General features: G+C 48.1%; 2 protein-coding genes across 5 annotated transcripts; both read left to right on the top strand.

Annotated features, from left to right (window-relative positions):
• Positions 1–140: 140 nt before the first annotated feature.
• Positions 141–7,870, top strand: yipf3 (Yip1 domain family, member 3). 2 transcript variants are annotated; one of them, XM_015362937.2, is made up of 9 exons: positions 141–399; positions 1,673–1,879; positions 2,514–2,620; positions 3,458–3,503; positions 4,553–4,645; positions 4,971–5,102; positions 5,391–5,504; positions 6,698–6,821; positions 6,969–7,870. In XM_015362937.2, the coding sequence occupies exons 1-9, from the start codon at positions 328–330 to the stop codon at positions 7,097–7,099; spliced, it is 1,026 nt and encodes a 341-aa protein (XP_015218423.1). In that variant the 5' UTR covers positions 141–327; the 3' UTR covers positions 7,100–7,870. The 2 variants fall into 2 exon arrangements, with proteins under 2 accessions (XP_015218423.1, XP_006638734.1); XM_006638671.3 differs by having other exon boundaries at positions 142–399; positions 1,676–1,879.
• Positions 7,871–8,695: 825 nt separating this feature from the next.
• Positions 8,696–17,719, top strand: lrrc73 (leucine rich repeat containing 73). Of its 3 annotated transcripts, none has more exons than XM_015362670.2 (6): positions 8,698–9,803; positions 11,129–11,289; positions 12,492–12,614; positions 14,425–14,525; positions 16,766–16,961; positions 17,417–17,719. In XM_015362670.2, exons 1-6 carry the CDS (start codon positions 9,532–9,534, stop codon positions 17,485–17,487), a joined length of 924 nt encoding a protein of 307 aa, XP_015218156.1. In that variant the 5' UTR covers positions 8,698–9,531; the 3' UTR covers positions 17,488–17,719. The 3 variants fall into 3 exon arrangements, with proteins under 3 accessions (XP_015218158.1, XP_015218156.1, XP_015218157.1); XM_015362671.2 differs by having other exon boundaries at positions 8,699–9,803; positions 16,766–16,955; XM_015362672.2 differs by lacking the exon at positions 12,492–12,614 and having other exon boundaries at positions 8,696–9,803.
• Positions 17,720–21,071: the final 3,352 nt, after the last annotated feature.

Below are 21,071 nucleotides of genomic sequence, written 5' to 3' on the forward strand. Positions count from 1 at the left end.
TCTTCCGGCGTCAAGGAGAAGAAGGCCCCACATCCGAAACGTTGCGTTTCTTTTCTTCTCTTTCCAGCCCGGGAATAAACCTTCACTTGTTCCTGTGCAAACACACACACACGAAACAAGAGCTGAAGTCACGTTCGCGTCTCGCGAGAGGTCCCGCGAGCTCCACGTCTCCAGGCCTGGGTGTGCTTCCTGGTGGCCGAGAGCGAGCAGCGGCGCCGAGCTGGGGGTCTCGCCGAGCGACTTTTCTCCTGCCTTTGTGCGAGCATATTCAGTCTTAGCATATAAGGGCTCCGTCCCCGCAAGAGTGACAGTCCTGCGTGTCCGAAGATGTCCGCGCCGGGAGGAAATAAGAGCACCAACAGCGAGGCTTGGGGCAGCTTCGATGACAACCTGATTCAGGTAAACAAGAGCGACTCTCTCTCTCTCCTGACACTTCGGAGATAATACCGTCCCTTCTAGTTAAAACACCGCTCCTTCTTTCTACTAGCGCAGCCAGCGTTAGTTAAGACAAAAAAAACAATCGTCTGTACCAGCGATGAACAAAAAGCGTCGCCGAATATCGTAACAAAACGATTAAAAATAAATTCCAGTCACCACTACCCTTTCATCAGCTTTTGTTGTTGTTGTTGTTGTTGTTGTTGTTGTTGTTGTTTTTTGCTGACGTTTTCTACATTCCTGTAAGTCTTCCTATCCTTTTGTTTTCACAAGGTGGAGACGTTTTCACCAGTGTCTTGAGATTGTTGTGTGTTTAGAATTTGCTGCCTTGTGGATAATAGGTGTTGTTTCGGTTGTTTTGAAACGGACTCAGTTTTTGTATTCGCTTTAATCGATGCCTTTTGTGAACAGTTTCATGAATGGCTTGATATTTGGAGAACAGTCCAGTTTTAGGTGAAAGTGCTGGTAGCTCAATAAAATGCCAAATGTCCTGCAATTTTCAGCTCCAGCACGTCTGCTGTAGCTCCTGGGTAGCTCCGCCCAGTAATGTGGTAAGATATTGAGAAACACAACACAAATTGGATTGCTGTAGGAGTACACATGTACAGACTCAGTGGCCACAGCCTGGACATAGAAAGTGGATACAGGCAGACCTGGCTGTCCAGAGAGGACAGGCTCAGAGGCCACAGCCTGGACATAGAAAGTGGATACAGGCAGACCTGGCTGTCCAGAGAGGACAGGCTCAGTGGCCACAGCCTGGACATAGAAAGTGGATACAGGCGGACCTGGCTGTCCAGAGAGGACAGGCTCAGTGACCACAGCCTGGCCCTAGAAAGTGGATACAGGCGGACCTGGCTGTCCAGAGAGGACAGGCTCAGTGACCACAGCCTGGCCCTAGAAAGTGGACACAGGCAGCGCTGGCTGTCCAGAGAGGACAGGTGGTGCTTTCACTGCCAGTGGGAAGAAGCCGAGACAAAGATGCACTTTCTGCTGCACTGAGAGAAATACTCTGGGATTAGTTGGACATTCTTCTCAAAATAACAAATCTAATCCCAGAATCCCCACGCCTGGCAGAATCAGAACAGCCCGAGGAGCTGAGAGTGAGCTGCCTCACAACAGTGTTTTATGTGATGGGTGTAAAAGTTCTGTGGTGCTGTAAATGTCTGTTTTTGTCGTGGCCGACCCGGTCATCTGCGGGGACCGGGTTGACCAGCCTGCCCCGTGCGTGGTGCGCCAGCAGGGCGGGGGCTCGGCCGTGATCGACATGGAGAACATGGACGACACGTCGGGCTCCAGCTTCGAGGACATGGGCGAGATGCACCAGCGCATGAAGGAGGAGGAGGAGGTGACGGAGGAGGCGGCCGCCACGGAGGAGGGCGAGGACGGAGAGTTCCTGGGCATGAAGGGCTTCCGGGGGCAGCTGGGCCGGCAGGTGGCTGACGAGGTCAGTGGGTGGGGCCCGCCGAGTACGGGGCTCCGGGGCCGAGCCAAGATCCTGGGCCCTGACGCGCAGACCAGCCGTCGTGCAGCACAGCGCCACGCGTCTTTATTCATTTCCACATGTCCCCTCGCACAGACGTTTCCAAGTGCTGTCGGGGCTTGGTGTTAGATGAAAGCGCCCTTAAAAGCGAGAGCAGGGGCCAGTTCTTTACACAAAGAGTTGGGGGGAGTGTGGAACAAGCTGCCCAGACATGTGCTTGAAGCCAGCGCTTTGGGGCTTCAAGATCATGAAGATCATTGGATTCATTCACGACTAACAGTATGGCTAGACGGACTAAATGGCCTCCTCTCGTCTGTCGCCTGTGTTCAGACCGCTGATGAGTCCTCTGTTCTGTAGCTGCTTTGATTGCGATCTGTAGAATTTAATCTACCCGCCCGCAGAAAACTGGGCCAATTAAAAAGGAGCTTAATTTCTTTCGTTTACTTTTGACATTGCAATCCTTTAGAATTTGTTTGGATTGCTCCCACATTTGTACAGGAACTGAAAGAATGGGAAAGAAGGAACCTTTGGCTCCGAGCAGCCAGGTGAGGGGCTGGAGGCGTGAAGAGGCTTATGTGTTGTTTTCCTTTCCGCCTAGGTGTGGCAGGCAGGGAAGAGGCAGGCCTCGAAGGCTTTTAACCTGTATGCCAACATCGACATCCTCAGACCCTACTTTGACGTTGAGCCCGTTCAAGTCAGGAACAGGTAAGGAATGTGAGGATACAGCGTTCTGTCTGTGTTAGAAATGCAGTGGAGTTCTCCCTTCTGATCTGGCTCTACAAAAACACGTACAGTAGGGTTGCGACCTCTGCGAATTTAACATTGACGAATTTGCTTGTTCCGTGATTCGGTCTGGCTGACAAAGTCTTGGATGGAAGAAGAGCAGAGCGGGATGAAACTGAGCTGAAGGTTAAGCACAACTCTCAAACCAGCTGCACAACAGACCAGGATTGTGAGATGCATCTAGCTAGTGCGTGAGCCTCCCCCTGCCCCCTGCCCTCGTACCCCCTACCCAGCACCCGCGCCTCAGCGTGGTCCTGTTTCTCTACAGTAACAAACACTCCAGGGTCTGTGTCAGCAGTGTGGGGAATGACAGGCTGGAGACACAAGCTCACTGACAGGTTTACTGCTCTTCTCAAGCACAGCCCGGATTCATGTTGTTTATTTTGTCCGATTAATGTACGTTTATGATCTCTGTTGTTGTTTGTTTTTGTTGATCGATATTATTCTAATTAACTTCAAACCAATGCATTAGTACTTTAAATATCCTATAAGGAAGGATTTGTTATGTCTTTTAACCCCACATACAAAATGTTGTAGTATATTATGCAATAGTATAGGAGTGAATTTGGTTATAAGCGAATTTGGCTATTCATGACAGTTTTCTGTACCAAACCCTAGCGAATGTCCAGACTCTACTGTAAATGTAATCTTTACTAAGACAAATAGTTGTTTTTCACTCTAGGGTAATTCTGTTGGCAGAACGTTGTCATTGAAGTATTTGAAATTAGTTTTCTTATTCACTCCATTACTGTCTTCCAGGTTGATAGAATCATTGATTCCTGTAAGAATGATTAACTTTCCACAGGTAAGTGGCACTGCTATGATTCCCCGAAACTTTGTACTTTTTAACAGAGAGTAATGTTCTCTAATATTAAGAAACGTAAGTGTCGCAGTTGTTTCTTTACATTTTCTGCTCAAAAACGGGATGGCGTACAGTAAATAATGGCAAAAAATAAAGAGACAAAGATTGAACTAGATTTGTGGCCATTATAAACTGTTTTGGATTTTTCTTTTTTGCATTCAAAGTAGCAGTTAGCCCCCGATTTCTGTCCATTTTCAGTGTAGAAACTGATACCATGACTAAACTGAGTATGGCTGTTTCTTTATAGTTTCTGGAAATAATAATGACAATTAAGGATATGGAAATGGGATTCTAGGAGCTAATGTGTTGTAACCGAGTAGCTGGAGTTTCAGAATTAGGATAAGTCAAGACACTCCAGATACTCAGAAAATGTCTAATAGGTCCGCACATAACCTTATTGGGGTATTGGCAGCACCTGCTGGGAGCAGGTTTTCCCTATATGAGGGTTCAGTGAGTCTACAGTGGTTTGAGTTAGACCCTCACCGTCAGGGGGACAGTGAGAAACAGCCTTACGGGGAGACTCCTGACTGAGTAAAACACCCCGCAAGGGAGCTGGGTTCAGCAGCAACCCCGCAGGGCATCGGGGTGTCTGCTGTCTGCCTGGGTCTGAAGGGGAGACTCGTCTAGTGTGTTGTGTGCCGTCTGGCATCATCAGTCATGCAGTAAGACTCCCGAGTTCGCACCGTCTCTCAGTGAGACTGTGATTAATAGAACCTTGTGGTGAGGTTAAGGCTGCTGGTTACAGTTCTAATCTCCAGGCGGGACCTGAGGTGACAGGTTATTAATCTCGCAGTGAGACTTTAGGCTGCAGTGTTATCAAGAGCTGGGGAAGGCTCTTCATAACCAACCGTCTCAGTCGTTCTGTCGGCCTGCTGGTAAAAAGAAGGCAATGAGAGCAGAGAGTTCATTTTTTGCATGTTCTGTACTATATTTTCAGAGTAATGCACATTTGTAACTGCAGGGTTTGATTTCTTTATCTTTCTCCTAACTAGAAAATTGCTGGGGAGCTGTATGGGCCCTTGATGCTGGTGTTCACTTTGGTTGCGATTTTGCTGCATGGAATGAAGACATCTGGAACTGTCATTGTAAGCTTTCCAAACCTTGCAGAATTGCAAAAATGCTAAAAATCAAAGAGGCACATAGTTTCATGGCAGCCCAGAGGATCTTTTTCAGTGTCGTTTCAGTGTGGAGTATGAACTCCAGCAGTGCCAGTAATCACTGGTATTTAATGATTTCTCTGAAGGACCAGATTTAAAACGCATATCTCTTAAATGTAATGGTGATCATTTCAACAGATTCTGCTTTTTTTTAATCCAAAGAGACAGAAAGAGTTAAGTAGCTCTGTTTATTAGTAAAGCCCTGCCAACTAGTCTGTTTTTAACATACAAACACCTTGTTGCCACCTGACAGAGAGAGGGCACCTTGATGGGCACAGCCATTGGCACCTGTTTTGGCTACTGGCTCGGTGTTGCTTCCTTCATCTATTTCCTGGCCTACCTGTCCAATGCTCAGATCACCATGCTGCAGATGTTATCACTGTTGGTATGTACTCCCCGACACAGACACAAACCTTAAAGCTCTACACTACAGGATTCTTGTGTTCTTGTCAGCTCTGCACATTATGTATCAGGATTTACTCAAAAAGTTAATTAACTGTTAAAAGTTAACACAGTTAATTAATTTTGAATTTATTCAGGGGGGTGTACTTAGTGCTGTATGTGTTCTTCATGTTATCAGCAAGTCCACTTGTTTTCCATTCTGAAACATTTTGAAGAATGTCAACTAAATGATCTTCTTGTTAAATCGCTTTTTGCTTCTTTGGTTTTACAGGGTTATGGGCTTTTTAGCCACTGCCTTGTTCTCTTCATCACCTACAATGTCCATTTTCACTCCCTCTTCTACATTCTGTGGTTGGTTATCGGGGGGCTCTCCACGCTGCGGATGGTGAGGATAAGTTCTTGAGGAATCTATTACATCTTTTGTTATTTTTGACAGAAACGGGAGAAGGGAACTGTATGGGTTGAAGTCCAGCAGATGCAAATGGTAGAGGACATAGAGCTTAAATGAGAGAATGCACAGGAATAATTCAATTATCTGCTGTGACCTCTAATTTAGAGTGAAACTGAACTTGTGTTAACCCTGGTTAGCCACTGTCACAGCTGAGATACTGTACTCAGCTCAGTTACTCAGCTAGGGTATAAGCAACAGAATCATTTGTGTAGCTGATTCTAAAGTTAGTCGCTTACACTATAGACACACTCTTATTTTCAAACCGTCTTCTATGCGATCTGTGGTGATAAGTGCAACTACTTAAACATTAACAATATGGTGGGTTGACTATTTAATTTCCTCTAGTAAAGAGGGGTAAGCATAAAAATGTAATTTCATAGAGCAAGAGAGCAAGATTTTGTGGAACACAAGGGACAAATGATTTTGCAAAAAAAAAAATGCTTAGGAGTATAGGAGATTTTGGCATATCTTAGAAATGACGATGTATTTAATTTAGTTTTTGCCAGAAAAAAAGATAACATTTTCACACAGGGGTTCCCCGTCCTGGTCGGGAGCCCCACAGACCTGCTGGTTTTTGTCCCAGCCAAGTTGTCAGTTACTCCATTGAATGTGTGATTGACTTAATAACAGGGTTAATTAGAACTGTGTGACTGTTTTCAGATTTTAGCCTTTTAACTATCGCATTTCTTAATTAAAATCAAATCCCAAACTCTCGAGTCAAAAAAAAACAACATACTTGCAAATATTCCAACCCAGCAGTTTATTAAGTCAGTGAATGTTTCAGTTAGGTAACTGAGCTCAGCTGGCATGAAACCCAGCAGGTGTGTGGGCCTCTGGGATCGGGATTGGGAACCGCTGTGTTAACACGCATCCCTGAGCACATGACCTGTAGCTGACCCTGCGCAACAGCTTTCTCCACGCACTTTTTTAAGTCGGGTGATTTCAGAAGCGATTTGGTTGCCAACACCGAAAGTTAGATTTGAAAACGGACATCGGTGCACAGGCGTACGTCTTTTTAAAACTAAGAGGCCATTCAGAACCCCGTCACTAGCTGCGTGCACCGTCAGTGTTGTAGCAGGTCAGTCTCCAGTGAGCGCGTCCCTCTTCCTCTCTGTGTCCTAATTCAGGTCGCGGCTCTCATTTCCCGCACCGTGGGCCAGACCCCTCGTCTCCTGCTGTGCGGGACCCTCGCAGCCCTGCACATGCTCTTCCTGCTGTACCTCCACTTCACCTATCACAAGATTGTCGAAGGTATGGCTGTTCTGTTCCCTGCCAGACTGGAAACCGGCGATTGAGCTAGTTTGCTGTGTTCCAGTGGAGGCAAGCCTGTCTCGGTAGAGGTGCCTTATTCCCAGACAGGAAGCCGTGACCTACAGAGGCTTTGCTTTATGTCTGTAGGAATTCTGGACACCCTGGAAGGTCCCAATGTGCCGCCCATTCAGAGAGTGGCTCGAGACCTGCCTGCCATGTCGGCCACACTGGTGAACGCCACAGTGAAGAGCATCGGAGCCACTCTGCAGTCGCATTAGTTCAGTCAGGAATTCTGGGAGGAAGAACAGCAGACCGTTCAACGTCGGATGTGAACCGTAAACATCAACAATATCCTTATTAGCAGAACAGGGGTAGAAATGAGTAACTTTTTATTAGCAAGTATTTCATGAGCACCGTCACATGGTGATGTGTATTGAAAGAGCAGAGCAGAAGTAAGGCCACAAAGCCCAGATCTTACAGAGTTCTGCGTAAGAGAATCACAGATTTCTGAAAAACACTTTTTTTAGCCTAGATGTCTTCTGGTTCGTGCAGCATTTCTTGTTTCAGGTGTTTTTTTAACCATTTATTTTTTCTTCCTTTTTTCCAAGCACGGGTTTGTTACATTAAGTTTAATTGGGGATGTTGCAAATGACATGAAATCTGTGCAGGGGAAAAAAAAGTGTATTAGAGATGCTGTCTGAAAACTGTTACAAAGAAGTGAAATACGGAGGAGGGTAGAATTTGAAAAACATGACTGCAGCATACTGCAGAAAGGCAGTGGCAGAAGAAATTGACAGGTTTTTAGTTTTTTGTACTCGGGGCTGTTAAAATGCAAAATCAAGAGCAGTCTGACTAATGTCAAAACATTTGATGTATATTTAGACCCAAGCAATTTATCTGTTGTTTATAGTAGAACTGGGCGTTAATTTAATAGTTTAGTTAGATGGGGGTGGGAACTTAATGTAAAAGTAATGTTCTTCTTTTTTCCTATTGTGTATATATAGTATAATGTATGTACTGTACATAAAATAAAGTATAAGAATCTTGTATGTTGTTGCAGTTTTATTTAGCATAGACTTCTACAAAGATCAAATCAAGAAGGTTTAAACCATAGACAGAATGGTTTAATCAACTAAATGCATTGGTATTTTGCAAAAAAGCAAAAATAAAATGCATTTCAAAGAAAAATCCTAAATTCTATTTCACTAACACTCAGACTACAATGGAGTTCAGTTCAGGAGGCCTCTACCTAGCTCTCTGGTGGGTGTGAGGTGGCACAGCGATGGGAACCGTACCTGGTTGGTGTGGCATACTTAACAAAAGAGGAATGACATAGGGCACAGGGCTCACCTTACCAGCAGACACAAGAGGCATCAAATAAATCTGCAACCAAATCCACTTACTGTGCAGAGACATTCTCTCAAATTACCCTATCTGGCTTTTTATTGAAGCTGCACTGGGAGACATTTAGCCTTCAGGTAGGATTCATATTTAATGCTGTTATTGTGCTGTGGGACGATGAACCCAGGCCAGCATGGAAAGGTTTGTGGGCTACAAGGAATTCTGTTTAAAAGTAGTACTGCAGTTTGTAAAATAGGCCGCTATATGAAGATTATCAACATGTTTTTAAATGCAAATGCAAATCTTAAAATGTCTCTTTTTTATGTTTTCAACCCTTTTAAGATTTATGCTTTATGTGCTCTAGAATTTGCAGGGTGGAAGCTGTAACTTACTGCAGCCTACTTAACAGGCGTTAAACTACTTAAGGCAGAAGTTAAAACCAGACCTTACTAATCACACCTGATCGCGGTAAAATAAGATGCAGCCACTTGTCACCCGGTGCACTTGTTACATCTATTGCTCCGGCTCGTCTCTCTCCCCAGGACACACACGCACAGACCTGCGTTTCTGCTAGGTAGCGCAACATCGCAGGCAGTCCGGCGAGGGAAGGCAGCGTCTGTGGTGTACGGGCACGGGTAATTCGTGCACTTTAATAATGCCCGTGGAAACGGCCTGCCTGCGATAAACTGTACGTGAAAGATCGGGGAGGTTCTTACGTGTTTTTTTTTTGCCATGTTTGAAGACGAGGGGACACTGACGGCACCGTGTCCATAGTAACCGACACCCGCAGCGCCTGCAAACAAACCTCCGTCTTCTTGAGGCACCAGCTCCGGCATGACGGGGCGCCCGTCTCCCAGCGGGGATATTTACATGCGAACCCGAAGTGGAGACTCTGGGAGGCGGACACCTCATTATTTAGCATAGCTAAACGCCGCCGTAAGCTAGGTCGCATGCATAATTCATCAAGGGAAGTGATACACGGCTGAATTCACCGCGGGCCGCCCGAAGACGCCGGCTGTCGGGAACCGCGTCCAAACCCGGTTCACTGCAGCAGGGGATCACCCGCGTCCCGGTTGCGGGAAACGATGTGACCTGGCATTGACGATGAATTAAACCGCAGCCCGAATGCCCGAAGTCGCGTCTCCCACCGGCCGGTGTTCGTGGTATAAATTAGGCAGTCGAATCGCACAGACCATGCCGTTTGCCTGGCTGCGCTAAACCGGGGCGTGTGGAGGCTCGTCAAACTTACAAGGCAACCGGTCAGCTTTAGCCCTCTCTTGCATCCGAAGATAAAAAGCCATGCAATAAGGTTTCTGCGCCCGGCTGTGGGTTGCAACGCTATCTTCCGGGCCCCGGCGCCGGTCCCGACATGCTGCCGGGCTCTATTCAGATCACGGGAGAAGCCCTCTCGGGAGCCGAGATCAAAGACATTTGCGACAGCCTGAAGGAGAACAGCGTGCGGCTGCTGTCGGTCAGGGGCTGCCAGCTGTCCGACCGCGACTTCGGCCGGGTGTGCCGCGGCCTGACCGACTGCCACTCCGTGGCTCAGCTCAACCTCAACCTCGGCGTGGTCTCCAGCATCGGCCGGGTCAAGCAGCTGGCCGAAGCGCTGCAGGCCAACAGGTCCATCCAGGCTCTGTTGTGAGTACCGCCGGCGCGATCGCCTGGCGTTTGCTTAAACGTCTCACGGAGTGAGTCCACTGCATGTTGCCACACCGATCCCATATTGAGCTCTTTAACTGCACGTCATGCAAACCAGGGTCTGCAGTTGCTGCTGGTCTGCATCTTAAGTACATGCAATCAAAGTTAAAAAGGCGAGCATGCAGAAATAGATTTCTGTTTACTGATTATTCACACTACACCAGTCTTTCATACACAAGCAAGTACTGCACGTCAGATGCTGCAACCTGGGACTAATTCAGAGTTTTTTTTGTCTCTAGAAATCGCTGATCATTGATCTTTTTCTCCGGTACAATTAGGAGATTTCTTACTGTCAGCTCAGTCGGTTTTACCTCTCTGCCCCTAAAATCAGAATATCTTTCTATACTGTTACTGTGCAAATCTCAGCACTAAATCTTACAAGTGTCGGGCAAATCGCAGTAAGTAAGGTCCGCTCTCACTTGTTTGGTTGTTAATATCTACAGTAATGGAACCCTTTCCGTGAGGCGGTTTTGGTATCTTCTCCCAGACTCCCACAGCCCACTGGGGGGGACGGGGGGACACTGTTGAGCAGCAGCAGGTGGGCTCAGAGGTACGGAAGTAGTGTCAGATGGGTACAGTGCGAGAGGCGACCTTTACCACGGTGTGATCAGGCTGTAGTGACCCTTGCACTCCAAGGTCAAGAGCTGTGGATCAGGAGTGTCATTTCACACAATGTCTGGCAATGGGGCAAAGATCTCACGAAGCGGAGCTCATCCCTTCCCAAACAGAGCTTTCTGCCGGTCTGTGGCTCTCACTCTCCCCACTTCCTGAGTGGGAAGGACCTCCTGCACTAAATCGAGCCCGTAGGGGACACAGGCGGCACAAATCCGTGTCTAGTGGGCCTCCCCTGGCGCGGACACCTTACAGGCCTTGATAAAGCATGCTGCACTTCAACCTACAGACAGTGGTCAGAGTTTCACGGGAAACTAGGGTTTCCCATGTGGTGTCCTGCAGTTGGCCAGGTGCCGCTGGATGAGTGGCCTTGAGGCAGGTAGCCGTGGCCCCTGGTGCTGGCCGTGCTGTCAGTGGCTCACAGCGTGTCCAATGGCCGGTGGCCAGCAGCAGGCTTTCCTGAGCACAGCCTGTTCCTTCTGTGTGGGCACAAGTGTAGGGGTTGCAGCGATCCCACCTGATTCACAACTGCTGTTTCCCGATGGGGAGGGTCGCCAAACCCCCGATCCAGTTAAGCTGGGGCGAATCCCCGGAGACAAGGGTGTGGTGGGGCGTCCCTTCCCTCGATCAGCCCTCCTGTCTCTCCTCTGCAGTCTCCACGGGAGCCCGCTGATGGATGCCGGGCTGGCGGCTCTCAATACTGCTCTGTCCACACACCCCTCGCTGGTGTCGCTGGACCTGGGCGACTGCATGCTCGGGGACGAGGGGGTGCAGATCATCTGTGGCATGCTGCCTCCGGACGGAGCCAAATCAGGTAAGCAAAGCTGCTCTGCTAACATGGCCTGCCTTGATCACTTCGCTCTGTCCAATGGATGTGATGACCATTGCTATGGGCTGAAGCTACAGTGTTGTCATCCCTTGTTATTCTATGGCAGTGGGGAGTGTCGGCTCGGGATTGTGTGCCTCGTCTGAGCATGGCGGACTGTAGGTCAGTGGCTATCTCCTGAGCTCGCAGCAGCTGCCCCCAGTCTCTAGCCCAGTAACTTCCTAACAGCTAATCAGAAAATCTGCAGAGAAATAAGAACGTCAGGCCACTGCAGGGCACACACGCAAGAACGGTTCAGAGACGCAAGCTGATGCATGGAAGAGGAAAGATGCATTAGCTCATGTGTCATCCGCTCATGTGCATCAGCCTGGTAATCACGTAATGTGTGGCAGGATTGTGACAAACAGCAACATAAATTGAGGAATTCGGCAAAGATGCCGACTTTGTGAAACAAGATCCTCAAAAGGCAACGAGTGCAGGAGCGACACATTAAGCGGCAGGCTCTGTCGGGACCTGCACTGTGCGGCAGAGTTTGTTTAGGCATTGAGGACTGATGGTAGGCACCTGCAGCCTAGTCCATTTCAGTGGAGTCTCAGGTTAATTACATTTGTGAAGTGTTTTCAGGTCTGTATATTCCAGCATATATTCTAGCATAACCTGTCTAAAAAGATCACATCAAATTGAAATACATAATTATTTTAAATTGGAGCACTCTTATTCTAAACAGTAGAAGCAGAACTAGAGGTCAACAGAACTGATGTAAGTGGAGATGTCGTAGCAAATCCACTCTCTCCTTTTATTCTGGAGACACAGACCCATACAGGGTTAGGGCTAGGAAAAGGCTTACCAGTAAGATTAGGTTTAGGGTCATGGTTAATGTTAAGATTATGATTACGTGAATATTAAGGATAATTTAAGCATTAGGATCTTAGGCCTAACTCTGACCCTAAGCATAATCTAAACACTAGACAAAACTCCAACAACAATTCTAACCCTAATCCTAACTCTGTTCTTATAGCACACTTAACACTAACCATGTCCTGAACCGCAGCCATGAGTATTAGATAGTTCTAACCCTAATTGACTTTAGGTGTGAAAATCTTTCCACAACCATATACAAAAGGAAGGCGTTTCCAGAAACACCTCTGCAGTAAACCGCAGGGGAAGTGACAGTGCCCGTCTGCCCGCAGGCCTGAAGGAGCTGACCCTCAGCGCCAACCCCGCCATCACCTCCAAGGGCTGGGCGCGCCTGGCCATCGCCGTGGCTCACAGCTCCCAGCTGCGCGTCCTCAATCTGGACTACAACCCCCTGGGTAAGGGCCCGGTCCGCGGCTCTGCTGGGACACACGAACAGCAGACTGTGGAGAAAAGACGGGAGGTTTTTTTTTGGTTTCAGATCAACTCTTTTGTGTTTGGATATGGCTGCCGTGAATCCTCCTTTGCTATGACCTAAACAGCGTCTGCCTGGAAAGCCTAGAGCTTTTACAGCTTCATCAGTCTTCATAGAGCCCGAACCTGCTTCCCACTTTTCATCAGGTCTCACATCCACACTGGTCAGATTTCACATCTGTTGTTAGGATTTGCTGTCCTCTGGTGAAGCTTTCTGCGGAGCTGTCCTCTCTCTGGTTGATTTCAGTGTGTGTTTCAGACTCGGCACAAATGATGCACTGACAGGTGCTGTCCTCAAGCAGAGCCCTTGACATTCTTCTTGAACCCCCTCATGGACCAGAGAGGAAGGTCTTAAAGAGGCCACCAGGCTGAGTGACGAGAGCGAATGAGCTCTGGAGAGGCCGGACAGCTGAAGTAGCCCTTTATCATCCAGTTAATGAGGGTGGAGAAGACAGAGGAGTTCTGTCTGCAGCCTGGGTACTGTGCTCAAACCCCTCTGTCATCTGTTAGTAAAATAGCATTGGTAAAAGGATCATGGGCAGCACAGTGGTGCAGTGGCTGGCATTGCTGCCTCACAGCTCTGAGGCCCTGGGTTCAAATCCAAGCCTGAGGTGCTGTCTGTGTGGAGCTTGTACGTCTATCTTGTGATTACATGGGTATGACAGTACTCTCAGCGCTCTGGTTTCCTCTCAGACTCCAAAGACATGCTGGTAGGTGAAAACTGGCCCTGGTGTGTGTGTGTGCCTGAGATGGACAGGCGACACCCCACTTTTCACCCATTTACCAGGATAGACTCCGGCTCCCCCAGGAGCCTGACTTGCACAGTGGATGAAAATGGATGGATAACGGGGTCATGCTGAAAGCTCCCAGTGCATCGTATTGGCAGTGCACTGTTGACTCTGGCCTAAAGAGTCTATGAGACTGCTGATGACACAGGACATTTCAAGACAGAGAGCATCTGTCCTTACTGTCACAATTCGCCACCCCAAAACAGGACAGATTTAGCATCAGGTTATAAAATTCCAAGCCATGGAGAGTCTTCGCCTCCATTACCAGACGACAGCAGTCTTCTCTGACATTCACGCCACACCGACATTCCAAAGCCGGCATTTGTGCTGGGCTCCTCATGACAAGTGCTTCTTGCTTTTTCGCAAACAGCTCTCGAATTATACTTTGGTCAGCATGAAAGGATTTCTTTTTAGACAAAATAAAAGACCTGCAGGCAGAAAGGTTTTCTGAAGATTGATGGTGCTGGCGCGTAGTTTGACCAAGACAGATAAGAGTATTTTCTGCGCCTTGTCGCTCAGAGGTCTCCCGAGGCTCCAGTGTTTAATTGCAATGGCTGAGGAAGCCCTCACACTCTGTCTCCATGACAACAGAGTTCTGTCGGATCAAAGCCTAACGCTGCTTCTTAATAACAGAGATTTTGTCCATCAACAATGCTATGTGAAACAGCAAGGTAGATACCAAAGTGACAGGGTTTGTACTTTTTTTTTAACACAACAATCCTGTTATCCCAACAAACTCAGTTTTAAAGTAGAGCTGTCAAGGGCTGCAGCAATAGAAAATGCCTATAATGTTTCTCAGTGGTCAGCTATCTTGCCTTACAGGCCTAGCTAGTTGCACAGATCATAAAGAGCCACCTTGCACTTAGGTCGAAAACGAAAGCCTGACATTGTTTCAGTTTGCCCAGGGCAGCTTCTCCGAGTTTAGACTTTGCTTGCTGGTTTCCAGGTGACCAGATCGCTGGGATGCTGGCAGTCGCCGTGGCTTCGAGCCGGACTCTGGAGGTACTGGATCTAGAGGGAACAGGCCTCACCAACCAGTCCGCACAGGTCAGAACCCCGTCCTCGCTAAGCCCAGTGACAGCGGCAGTGAAAGCCACAATGTCCGTGTGATGAAGTGACCCCTCCCCTGTTCTCATACTGTATGATGGCTCCACAGATGTACTCGTTCAGTGGGTCGCTTTGTGGATTTGAGCAGTATGGGTGGAAAATGTGATCTCTGAAGTGGATCTCTAGTGCACAGGCTGAGTTCTGTGATCTAGACATCATGAGTTCGATCCTGGGTTGTGTCACCAGCCCACTGTGACTGGGAGTGCACAAGCAGCAGCACACAACTGACTAACATCACCAGCGACTGTGACTGGGAGTGCTCAAGCAGCAGCACACAGCTGTGACTGGAGTGCTCAGGCAGCAGCACACAGCTGGCTCAGGGCTGCTGGAGATGGGGCCGGGGGGATGCAGCACTCCTCCAGCTGGCTCTGAACATCAGTGCAGATCTTAACAAAGTGAAAAAGATGAATAGTATGAAAGGGGGGGTGTATCTCCTCTTTCTCCTCATGTGGATACTATGGTCTCAAGATGAGAAAGGAGACCAATTGGCCCATCTACCTCCTTTGGTTACTAACAGCTGGGCGATATGAGGGACTCATCCAGTTGTTTCTTGAAAGAAGCCAGGGTATTGGATCCAACAACATGGCCTCATAACTTGTTTCAGACCCCCACAACTCTCTGTGTAACCAAAAATGCTTGGGAGTTCTTGTTCTTAGGATTATTGCTGTGAGCCAAGACATAAAATCCCAATTGATGATTCCAGATTGATTAGGAACATATTCTGAATAATTAGCAATTACAATATTAAATAAACACGCTCATAAAGATGTCTTTCAGGCTTTATGTCTGAGAACCATAAAGGGGGAATACAGCACTTAGAGCACGTAGACATACCGTACAGCTGCCACTAGGTGGAGCTGTGTGCTTGTGCCTCAAGAGTGCGGTTTTTCAGCAGCAGTGTTTTAGCGCTGTAGAGCTGGACAGTGAGCAGATATCTCAGTGTCAAAATAGTTCCCACAGCTGAGTGTATGAGGTCTTTCATGTGTACACAAATGAGGTAGAACCTTCAGGGCCTGAAATTAGTACAAGGTTGAAAATTCCATATCAAACAACCCCTTCAGCTGGAAAACCTCCGCTGTCTCTTTGATCTCAGCCCAGTGTGTCTATAGGGAATCACGGCCGTTTCTCTTTGTAGCAGTGGCAGGTGAGCCTGAATGTCAATGGTGGAAAAGATGCGCTTCTGTAACGCGGTCAGGAAGTCCTTGACTGTCTGCCGGCCTTTACAAAGCAACGCTCTAAAGGTCCCGTGACCTGCCAGCAGAAATATTCCAGGGGGGTCTGTTGAGCTGTCATGTGGTTTCACCTCCCTGTGTGTTAAATTTCTGAGAATGATAAAAAGCAGCTTTTGATCTTCCAGAGGACAAAAGCTGAAGGAACCAGGCACGAGTTCGTGAACACTTTTTGACAGCGCGCTGTTGTTAGTGTTCAGCACAGGCATGGGGTCTCTCCAGGCTGAGGGGCTTTTGTGTCTCAGCTTGCCGGAGCTAGCTAGCCCTCTCGAGGGTATTCTGGGGAAGATTGGTGAATGAGGGATAGAGGTCACCGGTGCTGGGTTACACTCTGGCTCAGGATGACCTTTCCTGTCCATGTGCACTTGTAAAGGAATGTGGATGGATATAAGCCACAGGTCAGAGAGACAGTTTTTTTCTTAAAATAAGGGCTCTGACACCTCTCGCATCTGGAGAGCCCCAGGCTGAACTCCTGTCACCAGACACACCTGTCAGCCACACAGGGACTTCCAGGAGAGTGAGCTCCACCTGGAGGTGCAGCGCTCCTCTCGCCGATAACACTGCGAGCTCTTGTGCCCAGCAAGGCCTGCGTGCTACCAGTGAGAGATAGCCTCTCACCCCCCAGCTCCCCAACGGACATGAGAAGGCACTTATTCAAACAGCCAATCCAACAGTCTGCTCTGCTCTCAAACAAAGTCCTTTTCCAGGGCTTTTTATAATCGAAGCACAGCCCTGGCTGACCGAGAAGAGAACAAAGACAGGACGGAATGAAAAGGGCACATGTGGCAAAGAAACGTGTGATACACGCTCGTGACAGAATGTACCGTGATGAGCTGCTGTCTGAGAATGTCACGCTCAGACGAGAGGCCGTTCTGGAGCCAGCGTGGTCCGGACCGCGGGGATAGAGGGGTCCGAGAGCCCCCCGCTGACGAGACACCCTCTCTCCCACAGATCTTCCTGGACATGGTGGAGAACTACCCGACGTGCCTGCGCATGCTGGTGCTGGCCGAGAACGACATCAGCGCCGAGCTGCAGCAGCAGATCTCTGACCTGCTGTCGGAGGGGGAGGAGGACGACGAGGGGGCGGCGCGGGGCACCGGGGGGCCAGCCAGGGAGAAGACCACCTGGCTCTCACCAGGCAGTAAGGGTGGGCCAGAGCTAGCCTGGCTGCAGAGGCACACGAGCCAGGCATATTGCCTTTGTCTTAGGACAACACTCAAGCAAGTAAAACATCACAGGTGTGGGGCATACTGGTGTAATGGAACAAGTACAGGTTTATTCCATGCAGATAAGAAGAAAAGAAACACAACCTTTCAGCCGTGGAGCCTTCTTAAGGCCGAAGCGTTGGGTTTCTTTCCTTCTCTTTTCAGCAGGGAATAAACCCATCACTTGTTCCTCTGCAGCCTATGCATGCTGACGCAGCTCCCCACCTGAACTATCCGGCTGTAATTATTTAAACTGGAAAATATGCAGTATTGTTCCTCTTACCTCCCCTCGTGACTTGTTATACTTTGTCTTTAATGAGAAAGGTAACAACTCCAAAAGCTGTGAAGCTGCGACAGAGAACAGGCGGCTCACTGCTCTCCCCTGTCGCCCCTGCAGACTCCAGCTCCCAGATGGTCCTGGTGACGTCGGGCCTGGGGGACAGCCTGCTGGCTGAGACCGAGATGTGAGCCTCACGACAGTCGCCGGGCAGGATGTGTAGCGCTTATACACAGCCAACGGGAAAGGCACAAACGCTGAACACCAAGTGACTTAAGAGTGAATTATTTATTTTAAAGATGTACAGTCTATAAAAATAGAAACTTATGGAACCATATGAAATAGCCTCTGACGTATAAGAACTACATGCAGTTAATGTTGTGAATGTCGGCTAAGAGAATAAACCTATTTACATCTTCTTAAGAAAAAGACTGGGGTGTCTTCTTTGCCCGGGTGTTTCCACTGCTAGGCTTGGAGGAGGGGGAGGGAAACACTTCACTGTAAAACTGCAGTCATTGCCTGGACTGTGTATCACCCCCCTCCATTGGAACAATCTGCTAAGGCTTCTCTCCCGGAAAGAGAGAAACACGGGAAAGTGAAACATGCCCGGTCTTTTTTTGGTCTTCACCACAAAGCATATTAATGACTTGGCACTGGGCAGATTCCTATTAGTCTATAGCAGTGAATATTGCACTGTGTGGTATAAAATCAACATGACTAAAATACAACAGTTTCATACAGACACTAAAAACTAAAACCTGTCCTGTGCTTATGTGTATAAAAGAAAAAAACAAATCCCCAGCAAATGTTAAAATACCATCGATACCGAGTTAGCTGGTAGGAAAGGGAGAACAGACTCTAGTTCAGCACAAAGTATCTTCATCACTTTTGTTTTGATCAGTTTTTTTTCTGTTTTCTACTTTCCCATCACATGAAAGTGAACCATTTTGAAAGCTCCCACTGTGATTTGTCCTTATTTGCAGTACAAAGGTGCAACTTATACGCACTCATCAGTATCAAAGTGTCTCTGCACTTTTGTGTGCAAGATGCCTTTGTTCTGCCGCATTGCTTTTGCTGGGTTACCTGAGCACTGTGCGGGTGAGCATCACCATAAAACTACAAAGCCGCACAGCCAGTGTGGTGTGGTACTCTCAGTACGATACCTTTCTCCAGCTGTGTGAATGAAATACATTCAGGATCGTAAGAGAAAAAGGTCAACTATATACTGTTTTACAAAACCTGCTAATGGTTGTAGAATAACGTTCTCTGGCAAGCATCTTTATACCTTAATAAAATCTGCAGAATGCCTGTAAAAGTTGCATTACAGATTTCTCTGGTGAATGAAAGAACATGAATATGAAAATGTTTTCTTTTCAGACTACCAAGTGTAAAAGTTCAACGCATCATTTCAAGCTTCATCATTTCAAGCTTTAACTTCTATACCTGCTCTTCCTTTGTGACTCAGATATTAACCATGTTAAGGCTTGCGTTATGCCCAGATTAGTTTGTCCCTTCTGTAATTCCTTGGCTGTGATATCTGCCTGCCTGCCTACCTTTGGAATAAGCAGGGATGTGAATTTGTGGGGGCTGAGGAACAGGAAATAGAACACCTGGCTCATGGTTTGTCCCTGCAGCCTAGCAACAGGGAACTGGATCGAGGATGCTCCATTAATTATAGAGCGCGCTTTTCAGAAGTATTATTTAAGCTTCCGCAGAGCTGCACCTGTCAGTGGGTGAGAAGAATGGCCCTGCAGGAATGCTGAGGCACTCGGGTCAGCGTTCGAGAGGCTTTTGGCAAAAAAACGGGCGTCCTGCAATTTCAATGTCCTTCTCAATGTTGATCGAGAGAGAAGGACCTAATGCTGCTACTGCTCCACATCTCTCAAGTCCTGGGTTTGATGCTACCGTCTGTGTGGAGTCTTGCTCTGCCCGCGGCTGCGTGGGGCTCCTCTCCGCTCCAGTGTGAGTGTGCACGCTTGAGTGGACTGGAGTCCCATGAGGGTGCAGTCCTGCTAACCACCACACTCTGCTGGAATAGGTCCTGGTTGCCTTTAATGTTAGTGCCAGTAAGTCCAGAGTAAATACGAAAACATATTCAGAGCTGACACTGTCTTTTCAGACAGCAGGTCAGGTCTGGGATCTGAAAACCCTTGTCAGAGCACATCAGCTGCGCGAGAGGTGATCTGCTACAACGCTGCTACAGTGGGGGATAAAACCCAGAGAAGAAACTGCTTTCGTCCCCGGTCACCCCCTCAGGACAGGCAGATTACCAGACCCGACCACCATGGTGCCCTCGCTCCAGTCTCCTCTGTAACGCGTCTGATCACTCCTACTTCTTACTGGGTAAAGCTCAGCAAAAAAATAAAGAGGGAATCGGGTGCCGCCACTTCTTTCTCCGGGATCAGGTTCAAGACGCGCCTGCCGCGGTCAGGCTTGTGTGGCGTCAGTGTCTGGGGTCAGGAGCAGCGTCTGCACGTCGCCGCTGCCCCCTGCCGCGCCTCCCGGCGGCGAGGAGCTCAGAGAGGCGGGCGTTCAGACCAGCTCCTTCGCCGATTTCCTTACGAACCCCCCTGCCCTTGAAATGCACGGCCGTGAGACACTGCAGGACGCAAAGGTCTTTGCCCAAAGCCTCTCGAACGCTGACCCGAGTGCCTCAGCATTCCTGGAGGGCCATTCTCCTCACCCACTGACAGGTGCAGCTCTGCGGAAGCTAAAATAATACTCTCACAAAGCGCGCTCTATAATTAATGGAGCATCCTTGATCCAGTTCCCTGTTGCTAGGCTGCAGGGACAAACCCCGAGCCTGGCTGATTGTATATAAGCAAGGCAGGCAGAGGAATGGCAGTAGGGACTGTAACATGGATAGAACACTAGCCAGTCTCGAGAGGACAAGTTCATACATGAAAATGGACATGAGCTCTTTCTGGGGCAGTGTTCAGACATGCCTGCACAGAGGCAGCAGTGCTGAGAGGTGAGAAGTCGGGGGCTTCAAAGGCATGCATCACTTCCCAGGAAAACCTCAGCCTGAGCACAGCGGATCTCCTTTCAGCACTTTAAATATCCTGTTCAGCAGCCAAACCAAAAACAGAAGCAAGTCTCCGCCTCTATAAATGAAAACTAACTATGGGGAGGTGTGGATATCCACTATAAGAGGACCAATGTTACCTGAACTGGGAGACCAACAAATAGGCGTGCTTAACATTTTTTATAGCCTTAGCTCAGTTTAAGGCTTCTGGATTTCTGCAGGGTGTGCAGCTCTGCAATGGAACAAAACTAAGTAGTAGTAGTAATAATAATAATAATAATAATAATAATAATAATAATAGCAATAGCTTACAGCGCTTTTCTGGACACTCCACCCAAAACACTTTTCAGGTAATGGGGACCAGTATATCCGATTCTCAGCTAAGAGCATATGAGCACTATCCACCAGATGGCAGCCTAACATGCTGTGTGGTTCACAGCTCACTCAGTATGGATACTGATCTCTTTACCAAAATGGAGAGAATTTAATCACTCCAGTTTTCTGTCATCAAAAATTTGCTGCAACAGTGCAGGTAACCTTCCCCAAGAATGGAAATCAAATTTAAATAATGGCTTTACTCTTATGCAATTCGCATTATAGAACTGCAATCACATTAACAGCTCTAGGAATTTGCATCGTCCCAAGGCTTTGGAACTTGAGCGCTCTGCTAGCCGGTAGAGGGAACACACAGATGGTTCAGCTGCTGGAACTGCAAAGAAGATAAATGGCGGAGAAGGCTCAACGTTTCCA

Source organism: Lepisosteus oculatus, chromosome 17 (assembly GCF_040954835.1).
Source record: "Lepisosteus oculatus isolate fLepOcu1 chromosome 17, fLepOcu1.hap2, whole genome shotgun sequence".
Classification (NCBI taxonomy): domain Eukaryota; kingdom Metazoa; phylum Chordata; class Actinopteri; order Semionotiformes; family Lepisosteidae; genus Lepisosteus; species Lepisosteus oculatus.

Bases quoted from the DNA above. Each gene is read 5' to 3' on its own strand.
- yipf3 (XM_015362937.2), top strand. From the start codon at position 328: ATGTCCGCGCCGGGAGGAAATAAGAGCACCAACAGCGAGGCTTGGGGC. The intron at 2,621-3,457 runs GTAAGGAATGTG...ACTGTCTTCCAG, and splicing joins CCCGTTCAAGTCAGGAACAG to GTTGATAGAATCATTGATTC. The intron at 4,646-4,970 runs GTAAGCTTTCCA...GCCACCTGACAG, and splicing joins AGACATCTGGAACTGTCATT to AGAGAGGGCACCTTGATGGG.
- lrrc73 (XM_015362670.2), top strand. From the start codon at position 9,532: ATGCTGCCGGGCTCTATTCAGATCACGGGAGAAGCCCTCTCGGGAGCC. The intron at 11,290-12,491 runs GTAAGCAAAGCT...GTCTGCCCGCAG, and splicing joins TCCGGACGGAGCCAAATCAG to GCCTGAAGGAGCTGACCCTC. The intron at 12,615-14,424 runs GTAAGGGCCCGG...GCTGGTTTCCAG, and splicing joins TCTGGACTACAACCCCCTGG to GTGACCAGATCGCTGGGATG.